The sequence below is a fragment of the Paralichthys olivaceus genome, chromosome 3, assembly GCF_024713975.1.
Source record: "Paralichthys olivaceus isolate ysfri-2021 chromosome 3, ASM2471397v2, whole genome shotgun sequence".
Taxonomy (NCBI): domain Eukaryota; kingdom Metazoa; phylum Chordata; class Actinopteri; order Pleuronectiformes; family Paralichthyidae; genus Paralichthys; species Paralichthys olivaceus.
The window spans coordinates 9,132,015-9,153,553 of NC_091095.1; the positions used below are offsets into that span (position 1 = coordinate 9,132,015).

The window sequence follows — 21,539 nt, forward strand, 5'->3', positions numbered from 1 at the left end:
ACACAAATAAAGTTTTTGAGTATTTGCACATGAAAATTTTCCATTTTGGTGTCTTAAAACATCATTGGCGTATGGACAAGGGGCCCAAACGAAAAGGAAAATGTTTGTTTTTTAAAACATATATCCGCCTTAGTCAGGGCAGGGCCAAAAAGTGTATGTGTAGTGTATCTATATCATGTGTATATAAAAGATAACTAAAATAGAATAAAAACATGCAAAAACATAATTAATAAAACATTTTATTTCACTGGGCCTTACTAGGCACCCAAGGACACCTCACAATAGATCATAAATAAAAACATGAATAAATAAACAGTTAAAATCCGAAATCTATTATGTGTTAATAGTTAACTTTATGTCAAGTCTGCCATATGCACAGGACATAGATGTGATCAAAATGTAATTTCTCTCTTAGCACCAGGTGTAAACCTACAAGTAGCTCAGTCAACATGTACGCAATCAAAAGACACAGGGCAATCAGGATATGAGTTGTGCAAACCGGATTAATGCAAGAATACATAGAGAATTACAAAATACTTCCTTGAAACTAGTAGAAATAAATTAAATATTTGTATTGTCAGTATTTCCACTAGCACATACTTCTTATGGTACTTATAGTGACCGAGTTGCTGTAGTTCTGTTGGCTATTTTCATCTCACTGCAGTTTACCTATTCTTTACTCATTTTGAACTTTCTATCTATCTATCTATTTATCTATCCATACATCTATCCATCTATCTATCTATCTATCTATCTATCCATATATCCATCTATCTATCTATCTATCTATCCATATATCTATCTATTGATCTATCTAGTAGTTCAACCCTCATTCATTAAAATGCAGGTTTCTGTGTGTGGGTGCAAAGCAAAGCAGTATATCGCATTAAATATGGTGTGATGGGGCCCATGACACGCTGGTGCTCAGTCACAAGGTTGATTCCTTGTGTTGTTCACACGTGAAATGTTGAGTTGTTGAGCCCGTAGATTATTGATTATAATCCCCACATCACACGCGCCACATCCGCTTTGGTCTCGAGAAAGGTGAGAGCCCAACTACCATATTTGGTCGTGGGCGGTCGCAGCGGGGCCGACTACCCCGCGCTGATTGGCCGAGCGGTCTGACATGACCGTTTTTTCACGGCGCTCGCCGGCGCTGATTGGCTCTCCCGCTTGGTCCGATTTGGGCTCATTACCCTAATGAGCCGCGGATGAGTCGAGGAGGAGGAGAAACACGGAGAAGCCAAAACAAGGGACGAGCGGCGTCAGGCGTGGAGCGTCGTTTGTACACGAGCCGAGCACCGCTGGCTGAAGGAAGGATGCTCGAGAACAAGAGGGAGAGATTGAAAACCTTCATCCGCAAAATCGACGAGAAGGCCATCGTCCGAATCAAGCACTTCATGAGAGAGAGGTGAGCGGAGTGAGAGTGGCCCGGCCGGAGCCGCTGTCCGCCGGCTTCACCAGCAGGGTGGAGGCTAGCGGTTAGCATCAGTCTGCTGACACCAGCCCCACCGATAAGATGCGTTATCACGTTTTTTTGTGTGTGTTTTTTTTATTGTCGCGTTCCACACTGTACCGTGAAGTATGTTGTTTTTAAACGAGCCGATGATTTTGAACGATTAGACATTTAGTTTCAGGCAGCGTGTGGACAATGCTGAAGAGGCTAGCTTGAATGGAGACGCTGGCATTTAAATTGTAGCATTAGCTAGCATGGCACCGACGCCGAAATTGAACATTCAAACAGTCTTTGTGATTAAATTAACACGAGTGTCGGGACAAGGAGAATCTCTGCTGACATTGTGTTCAGTAGCTCAGTGATTAGTGGGGAGGCTACACGGTTTTTAGTGTAAACTAATCATTAGGTGGTTAGCATAAGTATGGATGGATCTGAGCAGCGCACATCCCTTGTGGACAGATCCAGTGTTTTCCAGTCTATTGTGATGACTTGTTAGCAGGAGCATGGCCCTAATGTGTTTATTATTACAATGCATGTGGATCATCATGCCCTTTCCCTTAATATTAGGATCATCTGACACAGGACTGCAGGATTCATTTGTAATCCCATGTATGCTTCCCCACTGAGATCACTTCCAAGAGCACAATGAATGACTCATACTCGCCCTACATAGTGTAGGGTTAGGTATGTTGTTTTTGTGTAGTGGCAGACTAATCCATTATAGGTCAGTGCAAATAAACAACGTTACATGAGGAAGAGCGGTCCAAGAGAAAGATGGCTCACATCAGGTTGGTTTTTAATCTTGCCTATACGTTTTGACTCCATGTTGGTCTTCTCCAGTTGAGATCCAGAGCAGACCAGCCTGGAAGACACACATTTCCTCACAACTACATATCCTCACACACTCACTTCTAAGCATGCACACACAGTGGTCCCTCTAACCTGAGGGAAACACACTCTTCTGCACATACTTTTCATACATGGGCCAATCAAGTGTATGTTTTCTCAGAAAATGCTATTTTTAGCTCTACTGAGTAGACCACAGGTGCTACATTGTGTTATATAAATGCTTCCTGTGTCGCACTGTTGGTATTCCTCATCCTTGTCTCCCAGCCTTTCACTTCCCCCCCATAGATGGCCTCGTCTGGACCACAAGAGCCCTGCCAATGAGACGTAACCTCCTGGTTATCAGCATAGCTATGATGTGTATGGTATGCGTGTTGATAATCTGTTTCCACAACATGCACACACAGTAGTGTTGTGGCTGTGTCAGGGTTCAGTGAGCCAAGTGTCTAACCATATAAATGCGACATCTTGCTGAATTTGTTCCACAGCCTCAAGTTTTAAAATACATAAATCTCCATTTTGAAGATGAAAAAGACAAATAAATGAAATAGTGGGTGAGTACACTTTCCACTGTTCACCCATCTGCTAGCTCATTATAAACTGTTCTGCTTGCAGTTTTGCAAGACACACAGTTAAAGAAGAATTGCTTTGTTTAAGTAGGGAAAGCCTGGTTTAGTTAGAGTTTGCTGAGATGGAGGAGCCTGGAATAGGCTGGGTGGGGCAGCTATGCAAGCATCCTGTTGGCTCCAGGAAGATGCTCCTAGGACAGCGCTTGTTTGCCACTGTGGGCAGGGTGAACCATGTAGGTTTAAATTATGAGATGTGCTGCAGGCGCAGAGGGAAAGCCCAAGTTAGAGGAAAACCACATCTGCAGTACTGTTTATTGCTAAATGAAAGGTTGCACACAAACCAGCTGGTCACGGATGAACGTATCTGCTGCCTCTGTCGGCTAGTGCTAATGACCTCTTTCTGCCTTTTTGCCACAAAGCCAAGTCAAAACTTAATTCTACCTAGCTTTCTTCACCTTTTGGTATTCACAGCAGTCTGGTGAATTCCACTCAGACACATGAGGTGTAAAGGGTGCTCATCTAAAAGTGTGAGTTAAAGCTTGTCGGTGTCTGCTCAGCTTTGAACAGCAGGATAATATTTGGTGACGCCTTGCTGACAGAATGTTGCTTCACTTACTATTGATTTGGCACGTCAGCCCTTGTATTAGTAATCTGGATTTGAATTAAGCCTAGTCCTTAGGAAAGAATACTGCCCTGACATCACTGTGCCAAGGCAAAGTGATCATGGGAAGCTGTAAAAATAAAAATACAGTTCACTCTTTACAACAGCATTACACACACTTTATTTCTGCCATCCATATAATGCATGTGATGCATTTCTTTTTACGTAAGAAATGTCGTAGGTTTTATGAGAGAAACGACAGACCCTTGTTTTTCCAGACCTGTAATATCTCAATCACAAATAATGATAATCATCTGTGAAATAACCTCACACACTTAACCCTATATGATACACAAATGAACCATAGAGTTTGTTCTATATTTCTGAATTTGATCATTTTATTAAACCGGCTCGCACCAGGTTTCAGTGAATTTGAAATTAATCTAAATAAAGTGGCTTTGGTAGATGCAATTATTTTGTATATAACACTTTATGTAGATAGCCTGCTGTTCTGAGGAGCTGAGATTAACAAAAATGTCACTGTTGATTAAATCAGGGAACCTTTTATTTAGAGAAGCCAGCTTTCACTTTTTAACAATTTTGAAGTCAGGTGGGATGTTCCAGCCACCATCATGCCATGCCATCACATGCTAGGTTTCTTAGAGAGGAGAGAGAGAGGAGAGGGAGAGAGAGAGAGGGAGAGAGAGAGAGAGAGGGAGAGAGAGAGAGAGAGAGGGAGAGAGAGAGAGAGGGAGAGAGAGAGAGAGAGAGTTGGCTAAAAGAAAGACCCTCTCTGTGTGCATGCCCAGTTAGCACAGAGGAAGTGGAGGGAGATGTTGCATGCACAGGGCCACATGACTTCCCACTCACACACAGTTCTTCAGTTACACATGCAACAAGGCACACTCTGTTCCACTTGGCACTTGGACACACACACACACACAGTTGTCCTGCAGACTAAGTCATGGCAGGGTACCACGGACTACATGATTTTTTGCCATGACCACTGGCTCTTCTCCTGGCTCGTTCTGACTGCTCTATTGGAAGCTCATCTGGATCTGGAGTTCTCCGTCACCAAAACAGATTTCCATTGGTTGGATTCCAGAGAGGCCCTGCATGAGATCAGTGTAGATCTGAACGGGGGGGGGGGGGGGGGGGGGGGGGGTGATTATATGAAACTGTTGATGTTTAATGTGAATGATGAAGCACATAGACTATTAAACAGTTAAAGCTGCAACCATTAATATCCATTTGATAACTCTTTACAAAAAGTAATAATCAAAATGAAATGAAAAGTAATGCAAACTAAATAACGCCAAATGTCCATAAAGTTGAAATTGGTTATCATTGTGGCACATTGTCGTAAAACTTCATTGTAAGACATTGAGGGCTCTTGGTGTTGAAGTCAGTGGTACACTTGAGTTATTACATTTAAACTTTTTAATTTCCCTCTCAATAAAGCACAACTGCAACAATCTGTTGATCCCATTTAGCGTACACAGTTTTCACCAGAAGAGGGTGCTCTCACGCCATCTGGCTCTGCTATCTTTCCGCTTATTTTAGAGATTTCATGGAATGTAAAACTTGATGCGTCGTCTTGTCACAGCAGCTGTGTTTCCTGTGGGAAAAGTTTGACACAAGACTACTTATATATACACACACTAATGCTGCAGGCTAGCAGACGAATGGCTGACGTCTGCAACGGTCTTCCTGTGATCATCTGTCTCCTTTTGCGGCAGCAAATGAAAGCATCATAACTCTTCACCCCGGGGAGTACTTTTGTGAGCTTGAATGTCCTTAGCTGGAGAAATCAGCCCCCACCTTATTCTAAGCTAATTTCTAGTTGATTGAAATATATTTTATGAACACATTCAACTGTCAGCAACACATTTTGAGTTTGTCATACTCTTAAGTTCAAAGTAATGATGGGAAGAGTATCGAAAGCATTAATACACTCAAAGAGATTGCGAGAAGTGCTCTTGAACCTCCTCATAAGTGTTGTGCAAATCTTATCTGTAGATAAAAGGGAAAGTGATAAACCTGTTGTCAGCCTGCAGTCCAACACTGATGCCTTATATTTTCAGTACCCAGGACAAATGTGTCACTTTAATGGTCAGAAATTCCATTTTGAGGCTAAAGACCTCTGAGACACCACATGGCTGTAGCAAGGATCAAATCTTTGCTGTTTTGATAATGGCAGAACCTATTTATAACAGAGCCGAGAGGCAGTGCTCATCCTGGGGCTGCATGCCAAGAGGTGTACATTGAAAACGTGGCAGGTGGTGGTAAGACAGGAGAGGTAAGGACATAATGTATGGTGGCTAAATTAGGACTGATGTCACAAGTGCAGTTGGACTTGAACCGTGTGATTGAGTTTCCTGGTTGGTTATGTCCTAGATGAAGAAATAGCGACCCTTTGTTCCTCCCTTTAATCAAACATGTTTCCTTATGTGTAATGGCTCTGTTTTCATCTGCTACAAAGATTGAACTGTTGTCATACACATTACACTGCTTTTAAAGCCATCTCCATGTTGTTGTTGACAACCGGCTATTGAATACTGTTGTTAACCCTTTTTACACTGAGAATGACCTGGCAGTGTTTCTTTTATCCCCCACATTTCCACCAACTGCTTTCCATTGTTTCCTGTCTCCTCGACAACACACTGTCAGACTGCCACAGAAAGGACAAAGCTTTTCACTCAACTCTTTCTCATTTCCTTGCTTTGTATATCTGGCGCTTTAAAACGTTGCAGTAAAACAGACCTTTACACCCTGTGAATGACCAAGGTCTAAGTGCAGAACTGGAGCGGGCTCAACCAGTGGTGGCTGGAAGCTCTCAGAGATTGAGGAAGACTTGAAGGGAAATTTTTGTTTTGTCATGGAGAGAGTAAAAAGCTTGTTGAACCAACAAGCTTTTGTGGTCGACTGTAATCACCCAGAGGATTTGGGAAGGTAGGTCGAGCAAATGTACACATCTTCTGATCTGAACTGTTTCAGATAAGACAACGCTAACTTGACTGATGCTAACTACAACAACTGTGTTTGCTCTTTACTTAATTTGATCAATGGCTACATGTTTTCTTTTCCCTTCCAACCTTTGGGAAAGAAGTTTGTAAAACATGTTCGCCCTCCACTCTAATGTCTGTTCTTCATAATAGTTATCTTCTATAAATCCAAGATTATCACACTAGCATAGTAACAGTCAGACCTGAGCGATTAACCATCGAGTCTCTGTTATCGAGGTATTTTCTTCTCGTCTACCCAAGCTTACACTGAATAAATGCAGATAAAGAAATTGATTAAACTATGTGTATCAGTAATCTGTTTCACAAAACATATCATTATGCGAGTTAGCTTTTTTTGTGCTTGAGTTTCAGTCCCCTGAGACAAAATGTACTTTGGAGCGAGACCAGATAAATATAAACTTGTGCACATCCATCACAATCTGTCGCAGGATAGAATTTGATATGCCTATGCTTGGAGTAAACTTTAGGCGTGGTGGTAAAATTAGCCTTAACATTTGATTTTTGTCTTGTCATACGTCATAGTAGTGCAATCAAGATGTAGGTCGGGGGTCAAGGACTCTGACATTAAACACCTATTTCAGGTTGGCCGCCTCCCACTTTTATTACTCTAAAGCAGACGTTAAACACTTTTATGGAGTGCATGGGTTATGACGTAAAAAATGTTTTATGCAATGCTGCAAACATTTGTTAACTGTCATGCACTTGTCTAATGGCTTTGGCCTTAAACACTTTAATGGCTATTAGCTGGACTCTTTGAGTTAAGACAGGCTTGATAATTTTAGCACGAACTGCAGTTTCCACACTAAACACTGTTTAGATAATTGAATATTGTCGGGAAGGTTTTCTGTCGCACGGTTAACAACAGTTTGCATAACCTCTGCAATAAACATTATACACAAGAGAATCTGTTCAGCTACTACCAGATTATTCCCACCAGAATAAACTGAGACATGACGTTAATGTGGGTACTGTAATTGTCCTTGATCTGTCACCAGAGCAATGATGTGGGAAAATTACAACCCTTGGACTGAGGTTTTGATTGACCCTTGTAAATAAAGAGCGCGTCTTATTGGACCAGCCGAAGAGCGTTAGCAGCCGTCAGTGTTACAGGAAGCAGCTTCAGCATGATCTCGTTAATGGTTACCGTTGGTCCTGAGTAAAGACAGGAAGTTGTTGGGGAAATTCAAACAGTTCTCAGCCTTCGAATGGTGCTTATATAGCCCTGCTGCTTTCACCCCCTTGCCCTCTGGAAATGTGTCGGGTGAGCAGGAAAAAAACAGTTGAGCTATGATTGTGAAATTGCTCTTTGTGTTTTGCCTTAGTTTAACCAACCACAGCAGCTTATCCATTAGAAGCCTTTATGTTTTAGAAATATATTTCAAAGACTAGTAAGAGTCTCTTGAGATTTATTAAAATTACTGTATTGTGGTTTATTTACAAAGTAATAGCTGAACTTTTGAAAATGGACTTGAGTTTTGATGACACTTAAAAGTATAGATCCCACTACACAAAGCTACTTTTTTGTCCTGACAGGAGGTGAAGTGTCACTCATTCAATTGTTCCTTCAGTCTAATTACAGGTTAAATATTTGGCTGAAGCACCATTTCATGATTCTGCTTCCCTCTCCTCGACCTTTACCCCAATTAGTCATGTAACAAGGTTGGGAAATTGTTCAGGTATGAGATATGGGTTACTGACTGGGCTTAAAAAAAGAATAGCACATATTCCTTCATTGAGAACCCATTTAGAAAATGTCATATTTGATCCAAGACCTGTAGTTTTAATTTGAATATCAGTTTCACAGATGTCTGACTTAACAGGAAGAAGTTGGAGTTGAGGGAAGACTTTTAAGATTGTGTTGTTCTTGGTTGGATTCGTTGCCTGAAGGGAGACGTAATGTTCCACGCCTCAAAGGGCGAGTCTGAGCTCCTCACAAGTATTTTACTTTCTCTCTTATGCACACACACACACACACACACACACAAACTGTGCTTAAAAGTCTCTGATCTTGCTTGATCTGACCAGAACAAATCTCAACAAGATAGGATTTTTAATTTTGGATAATGTTCCAGTGTCAGTGGAAGATTTTATGGGTTGAGCCTTGTTTTCTAAAACGTGTCTGTGCTTGAGTTGCACTCTGTGTTTGTGTGTATGTAAGAGACTGTGTGCACGTTGGGCCCTTTCATGCTTGTTTGGCTCAGGGGGAGTGGTTGAGTTTGACGTCACTCACTACGGAGTGTCACACCATTCTCAACACAAAGTGACTTCCTCTTCCAGCGCATTTATACAGCAGTTTTTTTCTGGCAGAAGGATCCTTACTTTAAACAGCACTTAAACTCATCTTGAACTACACATTTAGACTGTTATCTTTTTAAGTGTTTATTTTTTATGGCGTGAAATCAGTGTTTGTATTTTAGGATAAAAGGAGCTTTTGGTTTTTTTACCCCTTAAGGAAAGGAAATGCCTACTGTCAGTAGGTATATGAGTTTTCGTTCATCTAAGCGATTTAAATTTACCAGGTAAGATGGTCTTTGTTATTGTTCGTGTTAAGCAGTTTTACATTGTTATTATAAAATTGTGGCTTCGCTCAAACCGTGTCAGCCTGTGTGTCCTGTGTTGTCGTTAATATACTTAATTTACAGGTTTAGGTGTGTGTCAGTAGAATTCAGCCGACTCTGTGTTCTCTTAAGTAATCTGTGGTTGTTTTGTATATTTTTCTTGGTCAAGGACAGGCCGCAGTGCACATCGGCTGTGATAAACCCCGTTTGGTCGGTTTTTGAGAATGAGCCTGTGTTAATCAGCTTGTAAAAGCATCCTGGAGTTGTTATCACAGACATAGCAGTGATGCAACATGTATCAATGAATTCATGATGCCCAAGACATCATAACGTTGCTGTGTCCTGAATCCGTCACCACTAAGACTTTTCCTATTTGTAGAGATTTAGTCATTTAGTTCACGAGTAAGATCTCTTAACAGGAATTGTTGAGTAACCAAATGCTGAACACTGTTGATATGAAGTCTGTTGAACATTAAAATAGAAGCAGCGATTGTTGCTGGCATCTGTGCAGAGACTGAATTTGAAAATATGAATTTAAGTTTAGTGGCATTTGTGTGATGGTTGTTGTTGTTGATTTCATACCCATCTCATGTTCAGGTTTGCTCTCAAACGGTGGTCAAGTTGTTTGCTTGCTGTGAAGCGTCTGTGGATTATGTACTTTGCACTATGCCTTGAAGTTAGGTTTCTAAAGTGGTTAAGAGTTTCACTGTGTCTTCAGTTGCTCTGTTTGGGACTTTATGTATTTCAAATATTCACATAGTGATGGAGCTTTGTGTTATTGTGCCTTGTTGCGGTCCTTTTAGTAAAGCATTTGCATAAACAAATGAAAAATGATTGTACAAAACGAAAGATATTTTGCATGTTGCTTTATCTGTTGTTTTTTCTCTTTTCTTTCTCCATGTTCAGTAGCTATCCAGTAGAGAGCAGCGGTGGTGGACTGCCAGACAAAGTGAAGAAAAGCAGGAGTAGCTCGAGCAATGGCAGCATCAAGAAGGTGGAGACGAGGAAAGCCTTGAGCCTGGAGGCAGCCCAGATGGAGATCCAGCAACAACACAAAACCCTCACCAGACAATTAGCCAGGTAGGACCAATGGGAATGTTTGACGGACGTGGGGTTGAAATCCACTTAGATCACTTTCAAATGCAAAAAAAATCTCACAATTGACGTATAGCAGAGACTCTCAGCTATTCTGAACATGCATCACAAGACCTGACTCGGCTCTCAGCTGCTGTTCAGTCGTCACACACACACACACACATGACTGCACAGCCGGTGTAGGCCGCCGGTTTTCTCACATGATTCAATGATTCAGTGTGTGGTACAGATTTGTGATATTAGCTCGGGTGAAGAGTTGTCTTCATCCTCTCCTGCTTGTTACGTGTCAGTGTGATTACCCAGCGATTTGTTTTTTGTAAAGAATATTTTAAAAATAGGTGTTGTCAACACTCCTACTTCACTGTCGTAGGTTTTGACTCTGGTGCAGCGAGACAACTGCCAAGAATGTCTGAGAAAAACTGATTACTAAATAAACATGGAACTTTTTCATTTTACACGAAATTATTTTATTGTCTGATATTAATTCAGTTCAGTCAGAAACATTGAGACGTACACACAAGTTCATTGTCCTGGAGTATGGAAAAAAACCATCAAACTTTGAAATGAACTGCAGAGATCACTTTGCTTCTTTTCTCAGTCAGAAAAAATGTATTGTGACTTCTAATGTCAAAACTTAGATAGCTTTATCCATCCACAAAAAACGGACTGATTTATTGTGTGTACCATTTCCATTTCCTTTTGACCTTCATTTTAAATTCAAAAAAAAAATTCCCTTTTTTTAGCTTGTTGGTTCACACTATTGGTTTTCTTGGCCAATCAGAGGGTGTGATAGTTTAACCACATGAAAGTGATGAAAATGAACCTCATGTACTGCACTGAAATGTGCAGTCGTGTCGGTATCATCTCACATTCACACACCTCTGTTGAAACCAAAGACTGCTTGTAAACTGGCAGCTGTTTCTCTGCAGATCGCAGACGTTCGATGTCGACAACAGAGGCTCAGGGAAGACGGAAGGCACAGGCACACAAAGTGTAAGTTCACCTCAACTTTTCGTTTAGATGTTGAAAGAGCTAGATTACAGACCTGGGTGGTGCTTAAAGTGCACCATGATGTTTATGTTGTTTGGTGAATGGGTGTGGGTGGCCTCAAAGTACAGCAGTGAATTTATGGAAAGTTGCTCCTGAGCCAAGAAAGACCTGCTCATTATTTTCAATGTCCTGATTTTCTGAAATTAAATATTCTTAAATTTCCTTTTTCAGAGTTTCATAAAGCACAACAAGACATTCCACAAGTTGTTTCCTCACATTCCTGAGAGTGAAGACTTGATACATGGTAGGTAAAGAAAAGTGAAAGAGAGATCTATACCTTAGAGAACGGATCCAATGAATGATCTGTATGAAACTAATTGTTGGTGCTCCGTTCTTTTCCCAGCATACATCTGTGCCCTGCAAAAGGAAGTGCCCTACCATGGTCGACTGTACATCACAGACACTCATGCCTGTTTCTACTCTTCAGTCTTACTCAAGGACACAAAGGTAAAGATCCTCAGGCTTCGTCCTTCATTCCTTTTAACCTGAAGTTTCATTTGATTGGTTTGTAATCTCGATATTTTCTCTGTACTCGTCTCTTGCAGGTAGTGATTCCAGTTTCCTGCATTCACATAGTGAAGAAGCAGAACACGGCTTTACTTGTGCCCAACGCCTTGTCGCTCCGCACCACAGAGGGAGACAAGGTAGGTTTTTCTATCCTTCAGTGTCACACAGCCTGTAAATGACATTTGATTGTCTTGATTCAAACTCAAATTAAACTTTGCTCTAGATGTTATCTCAAAGTGGATTTTATGATGCAAGCTTGCCAGCAGAGCTGACAGCTAATATTCAAATTTTTTCTCTCATTGTTCAGTACTTGTTCGTGTCGCTGCGGAACAGAGAATCGTGTTATCAGCTGCTGCGATCAGTCTGTCCTCAGATAGAGGTGAGTGTCTCTGTTCAAATGTTGCACACAGGATCCTAATATATTTAAACAGTTCTGAAAATGTGGTAAAACTTCACATTAAAATCTACAGTTTACAGTCAGATAATTATGTAATAAGCATAAGGTACATTATTTCAGATTCCTAGCTTAGACTGACCATTCTCATTACAAAATCTAATTCAGAAAATGCCAATGGAGGGGGCAGAAATCTATGGTGTAACCCTGTTTATATTTCTTAACTGTGCACAGTTTACAGAGAACGTATCAAATGCATTTATCTGAACTAATAATGACATCTTCTGTAACATTCTTGTACAATGTAATGGTTGACACACATGATCTAAATAATTGTCTCTGTTACAGGACGGTAGCACAAATAGTAGCCCCATCTTCTCCTCAGCTGAGACCAGCTTTGATAAAAGCAAACTTGTGGTAAGAGGCCTCAAAAATATTTATAGATGTTACTGTGGTAAATTTTTATACAACAAATATATATTTGAATCCATATAATATCCAAATTAAGGGAATAACCAGATTGTGACCAGATTTTTTTTTCGGTGTCTTGTCTTAAAAAAATCATCTTTGACGTTGTGTGTTTTTCCTTCTTGTCTGTACAGAACTCCAGTCTGTCAAGTCTGGATGATAGCTTCGACCAGTTCGATGGTTCTGTGTCTCAGTCTTTACCTGAGCAGCCTCAGCATAAACCAGACAAAGGTGAGAGGTCCACACCAAATCTCTATTCTTAATAGTACATGTACAGGTTGAGCACCAAGTAATAAATGTACCTGAAATGAATGAATTGCTCATGACGTAGGGAATTATTTTCTGTGAGTTGAAAATAGCAATAAAGCTCAACTGACAGCAGCCACACAGAGATCAACTAAAGTCTTGCTTGACATGTGTTTCGTTGTCTTCTTCTACAGAGGCCGTGCCTAATGAAAATGACTCTGCATTCAGGAGCGTGCACACACAGCAGAGTGATAGTTCGTCTTCAGAGGAGCTGTCAGTGTCAGGTAACGACAACACACCCCCCCACACACACACACACACACACACACACACACACACACACACACACACACACACACACACAGGCAGTACAAAGGCTTGCCAGTTAACATTAGTTTTCAGCTATATCCTTTAAAACCTACAGACTCAGTGAAGTGGATGGTATAGCAGACAAACAAACCATTTTAATATCAAAGCATTCACTGAAAAAATGTGCTTCTTGCATTCTTGATATTTATGCTATGTTTACATTTCTTTTTCCAGGTTCAGGTGGATCATGGGTTTGGAATATGACAGAAAAGGCCAAGTCTCTGCTGGTTCAGAGAGAGGCCAGCACGCTCAACACTCTGCTCTTCGTTTACTTGATTTTGTGAGTCGCACCTCTTTGACCTTGGTTCTTTTTCTCTCTCTCATCTGCCCCCCCCCCTTCTTCTTGCTTTAATCCAGTGAGTTATCTTTTTATGTCCTAATCTAAATCTGCCTCTCACAGGGTTTTAGGAATTTCAGAAACCAGTCCTGGTAGTTAAGAAGAAGGTGATCTAGTTCGGTCTCATTCCATAATAAAAAATGAAGGTTACCAATTGAAGACATTTCCATTGTATTTCCACCCAGTAAAATGAAGACAAAGACATTTTGTCTACTTCCAATAAAGCCTCTAGATGAAGGGCAGTAATGTATAATGTTTATTGGCAGCTCCGTTTATTGAGAAGGTTTAACATGCAGTGTTAGCCGGCCCTAAACGAACCATCAAAATAGGTGTTCATCAGCTATTGTTAGTTCTCCACACACCTGCTATAAATTGAGCATATTAACTTTTGTCACTGTTAATAAAAAGTGAAGTAAATGTGAATTGTCACATGCTGCAGGGTTGTGCTGCTGCTGCTGTCCTCAGGCTACATCGGTTTGCGGATCGTGGCTCTGGAGGAACAGCTGACATCACTCGGGGCGCTGCCTGAGTTCACTTTACAGAGCGGGTAAGACTTCTTTCTCCTCTGATTTCAATCTCTTTATTCTTTACTGCTTTGAACTCAGTCTTAATAAAATGCCTCTAATAAGATGCCTGCCAAAGAAATTAAAAAGCAATGCTGCCTCACAACTACACCATGCCATTAAAAACAACAACAAGTACGAGGAAGTTGGCAGTATTTGTTCCCCTGTTTTCAAAAGAGTTTAAATAAAATTAAGCCGTTCATCTCAAGAATGTATTCAGACTTACGGGTAGTGCTTTTCATCTCAGGCAGTCCGTCACCGTGACATGTGAATCTAAGTGGCTTGAAGAACAGGATGTTTCAGTGACACTTCTATTTTGCTTTTGGTTCCAAACAACAGGAAACAACATGCATATAAATGCTACACTTTGTTTGGAGGTAAACAGGTTTTGCTTTAATGGGAACGCTACAAAATTGCATACATTACTGTTGTATATGTAAAATATATCTGCAGAATGTATTTATCAATTTCAGCCACTCATCCATTATCTATACAGCTTATGTCATCAGGCGAGAGCAGGACTACACACTGGTCACGTCACCAGTGCGTCACAGGGCTGACTGTGTCGAGAGAAAACAAACATTGATGCTCACAATCATACCTGCAGTCATTTTAGAGTTTCCAACAAACCCCATGTTTTTGGAGTGTGGGAGGAAGTCTGAGTAAAAACAGAAAACCCACTCAGACACAGGAAGATAATGCAAACTCCGCACGGAAAGATCCTGACCAAATCCAATTCATATCAATATTTCTTTAATTCTGCTGTTTGCTCTGTTGCATGTTTGGCTGTGTTGTCCTTCAAGGAAACTGGGCTAATGAATTCCTGTAAAAGGTGTAGCCTCGTTGCCACGTAACTAATCTACCTTCGCTTTGTTAGACGTGGATTTATTTCAACACTCTCAACTGTTTCTCTCTGCTCCTCCTATAGGTCCCGCCAAGACACATAACACTCAGCGACTGAAGGAGAGATTGATTGACTTATGACTGGAGGATATTTTTGGCCTCTTCCCAGCAGAACCCAGCGGGAGAACTCCAATGTACTTGGACCATGCTTCCAACATGGCCTACCCTGTCGGCTCGAGGAAGAGTGGCCGACCTGTGCAATTTCAAAGACGACTTGTCAACTTGAAGGGCTATACTTCCTCCTGCTGCAGTAAACACAAAAGGACATGCCACGACTTGAGTCACACCGAGCCAAAACGCATACACACACTGCCTGGCTGCAGCGTGTCTGTCATTCAAACCAAAGCAGAATGGTTTTACTTTAGCAAGGTGCCACACTAGCCAAGTTTGAGGGGGCACTTTCCTGACAAACTGTCTCACATCTGTGAACTTGTGTTACTCATTGTCCTTCATATGTTCTCTTCACCTTGAGCATGCAGTCTGAACAGGGCTATACCAGTCAGCATCAGCCTGTTGTAGTGCTTAGTTTTGCACCTCGACAGAGGAGCCATAGTGCTATGCGTAGCCAAAGATGCACACAGTGCACATCTATTGCATGAGTGCACAGAGATGACTTGACTTTCTGTTTCTAATTATCTTATTCACCATTCCATCTATCATCAGTGTAACAAACCTGTCTCTCTGTTTGGATTGGGTACTTCTCTTCGAATGGCTCTTAATCAGCTGTGGGTTGAAATGATGAAAACTGAAATTTCTAATTCAGATCAGCCTGCAGAGGCTTGATTCTCTCCTGATGGTCTTCCTCTTTCTCTCTTTCACCAATCAGCAATGATTGCAGTATTACTTTCCTCATCGTTGGCATGATTTAAATGTATTTAGTGATCAATGCTGAGAGGTAATTCTTTTCTCCAGTCTCTTCTGGACGAATGCATCATCAATGCACAAATATTTAGTACAACAGGCCACGAGGAGGTCGTCTCAGATGCAACCATATGTTTTGTGTACGACTTTTCTATGACTTTGGTCTTATACAGAGTAGACGTTAAGATGTCTGTTCACGTACTGTCTGCCATGACTCGGAAACCATGTTGTGTTCAAGTACGAACCTCTTTTTGACAGGCCTCTTGAGGACCGAGTGGCGTTTTTAGAATTTTCAGATTATTTAAAGTAGCACCTATAATTTATTTCTGATGTTCGTGCATGTGTCTTCAATATCGACACTTGACTGATAGGAGGATTTACAACCACACTTGCTGCAAGGTCCAAGTTTTCATCAGCAAAAAGACGAGTGGTCCTGAAAAGAAATTTCAATATGCAACAAATGATTATGCATGGCAAAGTGTAATTTAATTGTGTGCTGTTTTTAAATGGAGCTTGATGTATTTGGGGATTAAATTGTGTAAGAAGAAGGAAAAAAAAAAACAAACAACCGTGAGTGAAACGAACGGCTCAAGTGAGCGAGCGCACTTTAAATAAAAAAATGTGTTGTGCCTGTCGCTATCCATGATGGCGTTTGTGGAATAGGAAGAAATGGCAACGCTGGCGTTCTGTGGTATCTGACGGTGCTAAGACCTTTTTTTAAATAGTTTTCACTCAGGGGTGGTGGGCGCTACCTGCCATGTGGTTTTAGGTTGTCATCTCTCCCTTTGCCATTTCTATGTGCAGTGCTCATGATGTGGCTCACACTCTGTAGTGGCTGTGGTGGTTTTTCAAATGTCTCTTTAAGAAAAGACACTTTATTTAATTGAGATTTGACTTTACTAATTGATAAGTGTACTGGGCTTTGAATGCTTTTTCTTTTCCCCCTTTTCAACTGACTTAAAAAATGCAAATCTTCACCACATCTCAATGATTTCACATCACTCTTCTTGACCAGGGGTAGCAGGTCGGTGTACTTTTGCTACACCTTGTTTCACAAGAGTCTGATAATTTGCTATGGTTTTGTCAACATGCCATATTCAGTACTGTCAGTTCTTATACTTGCCCACCAGGGGGCAGCACACATCCACTGTTCTCATGGGCTCAATGCAAGAATTTCATTGAGGGCAGTTTTTGTGTAGTTTTGCACTATTCAAAGTGTTGTAAATAATTTTGTATCGGTTGTTTGTGTCCTTAATTCTACTATGGTCCTATATCTATTTATTTGCATTCTGTGTAATTCGAAGTAATCTCTGTGAGATGACTTTGTTATTGTTGAAAATAAATCAAATGTTGCAGAGTAAATAATAAACTGTGTTTGACCTTCTGTTCCTACAAACGTTGACCAACGAAAGTTAAGAGTGACACAAATGAACGTGAGAGAAGTTAAAAAAGTCCGTTTTATTTCTGTTTTGAGGAAGTAGTGACTAATAATGCCTCACTAATGCATTTAGTGAATTAAGGGCCGATAAGAAAACCTAAGTTTTGACATAAGGGAAAAATTTTACCATTTTCTTTCAAGTTTAAAAAAAAACAGTCTACAGTTTGACCAAACTTTCGATTTTTTAATGTTTATTTAAATCGATGGATGGAGCTGGCTGTTTATCAGGCTTTGGGTATTTTATTGCGTTATCGCCTCTATTAAATTAATCAATCAATCCTTGTAATGTTTTGCCTCTTATTCGAAAAGGTTTTTGTTTTCTGAGCTGAAGAGAAGAGGTGACTCTTCTCTTCCCTCATGTGACAGCTCGGTGTGTATATACCTCCTTTATGTGACTGAACACCACCATCTAGTGGGGAAGGTGCAACCGAGAGCTCTCATCATCCAAGTAATGTTATAATGATGCTTCAGGCGTTTTCTCATTCAGTATGATTTAACCCCTTTTTCTTATCGATGTTATTGTTTAATATTATTGTTCCCAAATTAAAATCATTGTGGGGTTATTCAATTATATTTTAGGGTTTTGGTGTCTGGTCATCTGCATCTCTAAGGCACGCACATAAGGGTAACATAAGGTGAAAACAGCTGGTTGTCGATAACCAAAGTGTTTTTTAAATGCTGTGGTTGAGATAAGAAATGAAACCACTCATGAATCTATGATTTCAGTTTATTCCATCTTTGTTTATATGACTTCAACAGCAGCTGCAGCTTCCATGGAAACATCCTTGGGGCTAATCTGTGTGTTTTGTCTTCTTCAGGTGTCGGGGTTATTTGAAGGAGCAGGGTCTGCAGAGGTTCTCTGGTAAGCACACAGCTGAAACACACCTAAAGGAAAAATATAATAAAATGATTAATATAAAATTATACATCATATTTATGAATCCCTGAATATGAGTAATAAAGTTTAATTCTTAAATGACACATGCATTGTTTGAGTAAAGTCCTCTACTATTACATATGAGTGCTGTCAAGAAAAGGAAAGCACAGTAGAGGGATGCATTTTCATAAAGTTGTGTTACTTTTTACTTGAGTTTCAGTCTTTTAAGGTTAATACACATAACCTTACTCCTGATTGAAGTTAAAAAACTAAATACAGTAAATACCTGCTGCGAAAGCCAGGATGATGGCCACCCAGCCGATGATGTAGGACCAGGAGAAGCGCCAGTCCAAGAAGCGTTTGCCAAAGAAAGTGACCGTCACTCCGGTGTAGATCGCCAAAGCCAGCAGAGCCAGGAAGCCTGAGTAACGTGAAAACAAACCATGAAACTGCACTTATCCTGAGTACCTCCTGCAGTCTTACATATTTGATTATATAATTAATTAACTTCTCAACTCAATATATAACATACTGCACTTTAAAGGTTTGCAACCTTATTTTCTATCAACAGATGGCGCCAAAATCTGATTCACAACCTTATCACTGGATTTGTACTGACTCCAATTCAACCTCTGATGTAGAAAAGTCAAATGCAAATGGGTGAATAAGTTAAACTAGTGAATAGAATGTATAAAGTACATAGGATTATGTAGAGAAAAAGATCACTTGCAAATATAAATTATATTTTATATATTTTCTGATAAATGTCTCTAACCACCAGGTCACCGTGACGTTGTGAACGTTGTTACCTGACAGGACGAGGGCGATGCCTCCTGTGCGGACCCTCCTGTTCTTGGTGCCGTTGGTGAAGGCGCTGAGGCCGAGCACGACTCCAGCGAAGCAGCTCAGCACCGCCAGCAACATGAAGGCCCGGGTGGCATCCCAGAAAGCTGCAAACAGACAGAGGTGAGAAACACACACACACACACACACACAGTATGTTGGTTTATGTGCTCATGCTGGTATGTTTATGTTTGTTTGTAATTTTGTCTGTGTGAACCTACTTAATTCTCACTGTATGAGCACAAACATTTTAATACATTTAATGAGATATTTATTTTCTGTTAATCTCTAAGTCTGCTTTTCTTCCCTTTTCTTTTTTCTTTAACTTTATTTTCTATTTTATCTTTCTTTTCTTTTCGTTTTTCAGTACATTTTCAGATAGGTTTAGATAATAAAGTTTTAGATAACAATCATTCAGTCATGTGCTCTGCAGGATTTACTGACAAATTGTAAATGTGTTGCCATGGTTACAATTCATTAGAATTAGAAGGATAAAAGCCAGACGTTGAATTTTGAATAACTGATTTTAAAATATTACCGGAATAATGACACCTCAGATCCTTCCCTTGTTCTGAAGTACTCACCTACAGTTATGGTGTGGGCATGACATTTGTGGTTGATGCAGAACCTCCAAAGCCCCTGATTGGCTGAGCTCCCCGAGTATCGATACTGCATCCAGAAGTCGGTCGCAGTGGAGACGATGAGAAGCACGAGGGCGGCCACGCCGCAGAGCGTGCCCCCTCCTGCTAAAGTGTACAGCATAGTGGAAGAGCCGGGGGAAACAGTGTCCTCCTAAACATTCAGCAACTGCTCGGGGACGAGAGGAGACGATGTCAGAATATGTCATCGTCAAATATAAATTCACAAAAGTCTTGGATTTTGTTCGTTAAGCTAATTAACTGTTGTTGGTTTACAAAGTGTATCATGTCTGTTCAAGTGAAGAACTTCACAGAACACTGCCACCTTCAGACAAGAGGAGATATGATCAAATAAGAGAGATGAGATAAAATGAGATTACACTTAATTATCAGAATACTCTTCCCAATTTTGTCTTTCATCTCAATACATGCATTGTTTCATTTAAATGACAACAAAACATCAAAGCAAATACATTACAATACACACTTATAGCATCACACATTATGAATAAGTGGCTACTGTACATCCATACTATCACTGCGTTTAATATTTAGCACTCAAACTTAAACTGGTTGACTGCAGGTCGGACACTTATTTCAGATCGCAGTACTTCCTGTCCTGCCAGATGTTGCAATATTAAACCTGTTGCATGTGCTACAGGCCTGAAGCAGCCAAGCGTCTCCGGTGGAAAATACTTTCGACAGCTCCACTGATGTGAGGAAATCTTTTAGTATGAAGGAGCTCACGGATGGTTTGGAAAAGACACTGACTCTTTCAGATATTTTATATTACTGAATGTCGTCCAAGACTTCTTTTTGTTTTAGAATTTTTTACATCATGACCCTAGCGAAGCATTTTCCGCACAAAGGGCACAAAAGTCAGAGTCATTCTTCCAAACACTGTTAAATTGCTCATAGCCAGCAAAGCACTTGAACCAAACTGCTGCACGACGGTGACAATGAGCTTTGCCTATCTGGCAGTTCAGGGCCATTGTTCTCCACTAATTCCGTTGCATGCACCGTAAAACTAATCCAGCACTGAACAACTGAACTGTCAGCACTGTCACACTGTCACCCAGCCAGCACACCTCGGATTTCGCTCACTGATTTCAACTCCCTCACTGTGGAGGCTACAAAACCACCGAGTTCTAAAAGCACATCCAAATTACGCCGATACATCTGCACCCTGAATGTGTCCGCTAAATTTTTTTGGTCGAGAAATATGAACAACTGGATCTCAGGCCTGTAGCTGCACAGATCATTTCCAGTGTAAAAGCAGCACAGACAGATCCACACTTCATCTCTTCTTGTTGTCTCCCAAATATGAAAGTAGTATCTTCCTGGCAGTGCAGTAAATACAGGTCCTGTGTATTTCCAAGTTGGTTTTTTTTTATGTCCTGGTACCTCTGGGTTGGCCGGTGTCTCTCCAGGGTCGCTGGCTGTAACTGTGTGCGTATCCTTTTTAAGCCCTGAACCCCTGGCTCTCATTGTCCACTTCACAAAAGAGGGAATGATCGAGCGCAGCATGTAAGCGATGGTAAATCCCTCTCATGCACACACCTCAGTCCACCAAACCCAACGCACATCTATCCCAACTGCCATCGAGTCAAAACTTTTGCTCTCAGTCTATCTCTTTGTCTCTTGCATGACAACTTCTCTTTTCCTTCCGTTGTTTTTTTCCATATTTTCTTTCAAATATTTGACACCTGCAGTAAATTCATCATTATGACCCCTCACAGTTGAGCTACGTCAGGAGAACACAGCACAGGGGTTGGGAAAGGGAACAGGTGATCACCTAAAGCAGAAAATAAGCATTTGTTCACTCTGCATATTATATGTCTGTAATTCACGTGTGTGCATGCAGAGTTGTGTGTGTGATAGTGTAGATACACAT

At 40.7% G+C, this 21,539-nt stretch overlaps 2 protein-coding genes across 6 annotated transcripts; one reads left to right on the forward strand and one right to left on the reverse strand.

Moving 5' to 3' along the window:
• The first annotated feature begins 1,211 nt into the window (after positions 1–1,211).
• LOC109636682 (GRAM domain-containing protein 2B) lies at positions 1,212–17,218 on the forward strand. 5 transcript variants are annotated; one of them, XM_020098565.2, is made up of 13 exons: positions 1,212–1,411; positions 9,963–10,136; positions 11,081–11,144; positions 11,373–11,445; positions 11,545–11,648; positions 11,747–11,845; positions 12,016–12,087; positions 12,451–12,519; positions 12,705–12,801; positions 13,011–13,100; positions 13,360–13,465; positions 13,962–14,069; positions 15,014–17,218. In XM_020098565.2, the coding sequence occupies exons 1-13, from the start codon at positions 1,212–1,214 to the stop codon at positions 15,030–15,032; spliced, it is 1,275 nt and encodes a 424-aa protein (XP_019954124.2). In that variant the 3' UTR covers positions 15,033–17,218. The 5 variants fall into 5 exon arrangements, with proteins under 5 accessions (XP_019954124.2, XP_019954125.2, XP_069377956.1 ...); XM_020098566.2 differs by having other exon boundaries at positions 1,215–1,411; positions 9,966–10,136; XM_069521855.1 differs by lacking the exon at positions 1,212–1,411 and adding an exon at positions 6,245–6,424.
• Positions 17,219–17,996: 778 nt separating this feature from the next.
• lim2.2 (lens intrinsic membrane protein 2.2) lies at positions 17,997–21,190 on the reverse strand. The gene is made up of 5 exons (XM_020098369.2): positions 21,050–21,190; positions 19,592–19,814; positions 18,974–19,114; positions 18,451–18,585; positions 17,997–18,172 (listed from the first exon to the last, which is right to left on the reverse strand). The coding sequence occupies exons 2-5, from the start codon at positions 19,767–19,769 to the stop codon at positions 18,102–18,104; spliced, it is 525 nt and encodes a 174-aa protein (XP_019953928.1). The 5' UTR covers positions 19,770–19,814; positions 21,050–21,190; the 3' UTR covers positions 17,997–18,101.
• Between the last annotated feature and the right edge of the window lie 349 nt (positions 21,191–21,539).

What these genes read in the sequence shown, in the direction of transcription:
- LOC109636682 (XM_020098565.2), top strand. Translation starts at nt 1,212, where the DNA reads ATGAGTCGAGGAGGAGGAGAAACACGGAGAAGCCAAAACAAGGGACGA. An exon ending in AAGCACTTCATGAGAGAGAG is followed by an intron (nt 1,412 to 9,962) that starts GTGAGCGGAGTG and finishes CTCCATGTTCAG; the next exon opens with TAGCTATCCAGTAGAGAGCA. An exon ending in TCAGCATAAACCAGACAAAG is followed by an intron (nt 12,802 to 13,010) that starts GTGAGAGGTCCA and finishes CTTCTTCTACAG; the next exon opens with AGGCCGTGCCTAATGAAAAT.
- lim2.2 (XM_020098369.2), bottom strand. Translation starts at nt 19,769, where the DNA reads ATGCTGTACACTTTAGCAGGAGGGGGCACGCTCTGCGGCGTGGCCGCC. An exon ending in CATCGCCCTCGTCCTGTCAG is followed by an intron (nt 18,586 to 18,973) that starts GTAACAACGTTC and finishes CACGTTACTCAG; the next exon opens with GCTTCCTGGCTCTGCTGGCT. An exon ending in CATCCTGGCTTTCGCAGCAG is followed by an intron (nt 18,173 to 18,450) that starts GTATTTACTGTA and finishes TTTTTCCTTTAG; the next exon opens with GTGTGTTTCAGCTGTGTGCT.